Source organism: Schistocerca gregaria, chromosome 5, assembly GCF_023897955.1.
Source record: "Schistocerca gregaria isolate iqSchGreg1 chromosome 5, iqSchGreg1.2, whole genome shotgun sequence".
NCBI lineage: Eukaryota > Metazoa > Arthropoda > Insecta > Orthoptera > Acrididae > Schistocerca > Schistocerca gregaria.
The window spans coordinates 457050373-457056372 of record NC_064924.1 but is presented as its reverse complement, the minus strand read 5'-3'; the positions used below and the strand labels follow the sequence as shown (position 1 = coordinate 457056372).

The 6000-nt window shown below is 37.3% G+C and overlaps 1 protein-coding gene across 1 annotated transcript in view; it reads left to right on the top strand.

The window, feature by feature from the left end:
• Positions 1 to 240: 240 nt before the first annotated feature.
• Positions 241 to 6000, top strand: part of LOC126272216 (mRNA cap guanine-N7 methyltransferase) — a 107817-nt gene continuing 102057 nt past the window's right edge. Inside the window, exons 1-2 of the mRNA XM_049974916.1 lie at positions 241 to 937; positions 1010 to 1217. Of these exons, the coding sequence (XP_049830873.1) occupies positions 830 to 937; positions 1010 to 1217 (316 nt within the window). The 5' untranslated portion in view covers positions 241 to 829. The remainder of the gene's footprint in view (positions 938 to 1009; positions 1218 to 6000) is intronic.

Here is a 6000-nt window from a genome sequence, read left to right as displayed (position 1 = left end):
GTGGATGCTCAAACTCTCCTCCCGAATGCCTAGGTCAACGAATACAATAAGATTCTAAAGCCGAGGAAGAGTGGCGTGTCTGCGGATGATATTTACATGCCAGCTGTTGGTTAGTTTGTAATAGCAGACAACATTTCTTCTTCGAACTTCGAGTATAATTTCTTCTGTAAATATGTTTATAGTCATTGATTTATTCCTGTGCGAAATCATTTTCGGGTGTAACCTTTGGGTTTCGTCTTCCTCGTATTTAACTCTTGTCGCAGCTCTATTGCCACAACCTGCATTATAATACTCACCCATAGGATTTCAGTTGACGCCACGATGAAATCTGTGGCGACATGTGCAAGGTGACACTACCGAAAGCCACCGTTAGCTGTAGCGTAAAGTTAGTTACGTGTGTGAACTCGGCTTAAAACAACAGCAACTGAAATTTAATGAACGACTGTTGCTCTATACAAAACCATTTTACTGGTAAGGTTCGAACGAAATTGATTACAGAGGAACAAATCTCTGCTTGTAGTTGGCTGTCTCCATAGATGATACGTGATACAAAGATGTTTATGTTTCCTTGAAGAATGGTGGTTTTATATGAAAGGATGATGCTATTGTGTATACACAAATTGATATAACACCAATAAATTTTTGGCGCGAAACCACGTGTTTTGTGACCAAGCTGCTTGAATTCAGGTTATCACTCTTTTTAGAAGACATGTAGCCGTAGCGCATAAACATTTAATCTATGTATGCATCTACGATCGGTTTAACGCGCTACACGTAGTCGGAGCTTTTTGATTTTTCTTGATTTTGTGTTAGCCTTTGTGTTTAATAAATGGCCGAAAACGTTACGGCCAATAAACTTTCATCGACAATGAAAGAAAACAACCCTGAAAATACCGATTGCCAGGCTAATAAGCCGACAAGCAGTTCAGATGTGACGGTATGTATAAAGAGAGTAACAAAATTTACAAGTCCTAAATTCCTTAATTGATGAGTTTATTCCATTATATAGCCTCCAAATGGGGGCGCAGGAGAGGCATCAAATGCAGCGTCGCCCTCAGATTTGTCGACTAAAGCCCGCGAAGCAGATGACAAGGGACATGGTTCTGTTGTAGCAGCTCATTACAATACACTTGAAGACAAGGGGCTTGAGGCTCGCTGCAAGAGCCGTATTTTCTACCTGCGTAACTTTAACAACTGGATCAAGAGCATGCTTATAAGTACGTACTCAGAAAGAAAATAAATGTATTTATCTACAAATGATTTAATTGGATAGTACATAATCCATGTAAGTGCATTTATTAAGCATCTTGTGGAGTGGTGCCTCCAGATTTTACTGTGTTCGCATCGGCTTGCGTTTCGTTTATTCCCACTTGTAAGAAATTTGTTTTTTTTCTGGTAACATATGGGAGAAATAACCCAGCAGTATGCTGGCCGCTATAGCACCTTGCGTAGTCATGTGATAATAATAATTAGGTAGATTTTCTGCTATTGGTGCTATGTTAGAGTAGAACATAGAAACGTATGCACTTCTACCTGCTGTTAAGTGTAAATTTTAATCACAAATTAATGATTTATATTTTGCTTTGTTGCTATTAGTATTTTTACTGGCATATCAAAGAATGAGACATGTGATCCTGCAAGGAAACATTAATTTAACTGGTGCAGTTAAAGGAAAATAGTCAAAAACGGTTATCCGGATGCATTCCATTTTATGTGCGTGTCACTAAATATACTGCTGTTCATGTGCAAGATTTGAGATAAAGAGGGATATTAGATACTAGTCGTTGGCTTTGACCAGTGATGTGGGAAACATATGAAAAACTTCGTAAACAATGTGGCAGTTATAGTGACATATCAGCACCATTTTTTCTTTATTTATTTTTTTTAGCTAGGGGCCTACACTTCAGTCTGTCATGAGAACTAGGTTTGTTGCTTTCACACTTAGTGGCATTGCCAACTAACATCCAAATCGGAAAAATGTGCACCAAAGGAGGAGTTTACAGTAGCTATTAACATTACATCACTGGTCAAAGCTACAACTAGTATCAAACATTCCCCTTGACACATTTAATGTAACACACATTACATTTTAATGTGATTGTAAGATATTTAGTTATGTATTCAAGATATCAATTTCATATATCATTGTTATTGTGGTTCAGAGGAATGCTTTCATTGTGACTTGTGCAAATGGGTGACCATAGCCATATAATAAGTATGTATTTAATATGGAGCTGTTTTGTGCATAAGCCACCATACTAAATAATCCATATACACTGCCATCACATTTAGTTCTACCAGCAGTTCGAAAAGCTGCTTGTTTTAAACTTTTTTGGAAATGCTCCTATAGAATCATTTTTAAAAATTTCCTACCCCCTGCCCCTCTTGAAGCTATTGGTTCATTTGCATAGGACATTTATTAAATACACTAGCCACAGTAATTCGTGAGCTTTAATGCTCAAACCAGCGTGGAAGCAATGCATGTAGAGAAACTATATATAATTGACACTAGAACCATTGTCTGCCTGAGGTAACTGCCACAAATCAGTGTTAATACTAAATCCTAGTGTATAGATGAAGGCATGCTGCTTACTTTCTCCCTTTGCTGTTTCAGTAGAGAAGGAGCAGGATCCCATGCAAAATTCACACAAAACACCATCCCTATTATTGAAATATACCAGTTTTAGATGAATTACTCCAGGCATTTTTGGATAAGTTATTCAAACATATTGCATTGGTTGACAAGAAATTAATTAGGTGATGTTGGCAGTGATAAAGACAAACACTGGAAACAGTATCCGAGGGATTTTATTCTTTGGCTCACAACAGTTTGACATTATCTCCACTTCAAGCAGTAATGAATGAAGAATTTTGTGGGATGGTTTGAGGATTCTATTTCTCTGCAAACATTTTAGCTGCGTTCAAAAATAAGAAGGAAACACTCATTTGTGCCCTTTTGTATCTCTTAACTTGCTGTAGAACCATTGATTCGGTAATCCATTCCCCTCCCCCAGCTACATTCCCCCCCCCCCCCCCAAAAAAAAAAAAAAAAAAAAAAAAAAAACCACTGTGAAGAATTATGATTGGTAAACAATCACATTTGAGACATAGTATTTTATTCATTCTGTAGATATCAAGATCTCAACCTTCTGGACCAAATCAGTGTGTATGTTAACAAAAGACAACAAACCCATATAAATTTAATCTGTGAACTATGTTGACGATAAACTACCACTGTACTGCTTAATAATAATAATTGTGCTTATGTCAGAAAATCTAACATATTTAATAAGAATGAAAGCTGCTACTTCAAGAAAATAGAGCTTCGTGCTGTTTCTTTTGTATTGGTAAATTAAGATTTGATTGGGCATTTAGGTGTATTTCAAAGAAAGTAGTCACCTACATCTGAAAAACGCAGAATTGCTAAGCAGGAATGGCTAGAAAACAAATATAAGACTACAAACATCCATGGTCAAGGCAAATATAGACAACACGTATAGGAAAATTTGAGACCTTGGAAGAAAAGAAAAGCAACTGTATGAATATCAAGAGCTAAAACAGTGGGTTAATACCAAACAAAGAACGTGGAAGGAATATATAGTGGGTCTGTATATGGGAAGCAAACTTAAGGCCATTATTATAGAAAGAGAAGAGTAAGTAGATGAGATGAGAGATATGCCACTGAAAGAATAATTTGACAAAGCATTGAAACACCTAAGTGGAAACAAGACTCGTGGAATAGATGACACTTCCTCAGAATTACTGAGTTCCTTGGGGGGAGCCAATCTTGGCAAAACATTTCCATCTGGTGTGTACGAGACTGGTGAAACACTGTGATATTGATACCAGGAAGGGCACCAGGCCACTCTACCAACAACATTGCAAAATGCAGATTAATGTGCTGACCTCATGAAGACATGGGACAAGGCCAGGAAACAAAACAAATACCATCATACTTCCGGAAGAAAGTAATAACTCTAATTTCAAAGAAGCTTATGATGTGTGTACTATGTAACCATCAGTTTAATGAGTCGTTGTTGTGAGATATTGACAAATTATTTGTAGGTGAAAGTATAAACTGATAGAAACCAACCTTGGAGTAGATCGGTTTGGATTCCGGAGAAATGTAGGAACGTGGGGCAATGCTGACGCAACAACGTACCTTAGAGGATAGGTTGAAGAAAGGTAAACCTACATTTATAGCATTTCCAGATTTACGGTAAGTTTTTCGCATTGTTGACTGGAATACAATCTTTGAAATTTTGAAGGTACCAGTGACAAAAGTACAGGGGGTGAAAGGTTATTTACAACTTGTACAGAAACCAGACTGCAGTTATGAGAGTCGAAACACATAAAAGGGAAGCTGCAATTAGAAGGGAGTGAGACATGGCTGTGGCCTATCGTTAACGTTATTTAATCTGTACATTGAGCTAGTGTATAGGAAGCTGAGGAGACATTTTCAAAGGAAATTAAAGTTTAGGGAGAAGAAATAAGAACTTTGAGGTTTGCTGATACCATTGCAATGTGGAAGAACAAGTGAATGAAATGGGTATTGTCATGAAAGGAGATTATAAAATGATCAGTAACAAGATGCATTTCGCTATTGATGATGGCCGAAGTAGATAGGAAATAAGAGAGAAGCATTGCTGGGGAATAAAAAGAAGAAAAAAAATTGTTAACACCTACCGTATTGGCCCAATAATAGGTCACCACTTCATATAAGCTGCACCTCTAAATTTGATGAAATAATATATAAAAAAATTATGCAAAAATAGGCCACACACTGATTTAGAGGGGAAAAGTTACCAGATATTTACTTTTAGTTACATATAAGACATAGGTATGTACTGCAAACATTTGTTCTGACATAATACATCGCATTCTGACATAATACATCGCATAGTCATCTAATGTACTGGTACCATATTCTGAGTTTGTCTTATTCACCCTCATTACTATCAGTACTGGTCTTCACTTCATATCTCTCTCTCCCTCTCCCTCTCCCTCCCTCTCCCCAGTAGATCATTCATGCTGCCCTCTAATGCATTCAATACAGAGCATTTCTTAAACTTCTTGATGATGGTCTCTGATAATATGGAGGCCCATGAAGCATGAATCCACTCACACACAAGGATGGCTGATGGTTTCTTAATCTTACCAAACATGTAAGAACATGGTCTACTTCCAGGAGTGGATCTGAATACAGTTTTAGGAGGTTGTCCTCAAAAAGCTTGTTTTTTTTTTTTTTCCACATCTAGCACCCGTAGCCTTAAAATCATTCATCTGGGTATTACGACAAGGTCTGTCTTTTGTGCAGCAAGTTTATCTTGTACTTCAGCAGTTAGATGTCCCTTAAAAGAATCCAAAATTAGCATGGCTCCATAGCAATTAATGCCCCAGGTCTTCAATTCCAAACAGTAAACAGCCAGCCAACAATCAATTGCATTGTCATCCAGCTTTATTCTTATCAGTGAATCACTAAGCCCTAGGGAAGATTTCCTTGGGTGGAGCTTTTCTCTTCAGAATGACATAAGGGATAACTTATCCTGGTGTTCCATTCCTGGTTTGTCTTTAAGAGAATACTCTTTGCCCCTTTTCATGTCTACTATTGTATTACTCAGTACGTCAAAAAAATACCGGTGTTACGTCAGCATTGCCAGTATGATGAAAAGGGTGCAAACGACACTTTAGCAACTGGATGACATACTGCTGGAAGTTAATTAGTTTTGATTCCATACAGAACCATTGTGCACAGCAACTGTGCATTATTATAAGGAAGAATAGGAGCACAACAGTCAGTTGCATCCCATTGTTTTTTATTTATTTTTTATTGGTCTTGCATATCCAGATTTCTGCTATAAATAGCCATCTTCAGTGCATTTTTAATCCAACAAACTCTCATATTATCTTACTGGATTACAGGCACAAGGAAACTGCCTTCCCCTTGTACATCAGTAAAGTCATATAATGATATGTACTGCTGGGAGTTTGTTGGATTAT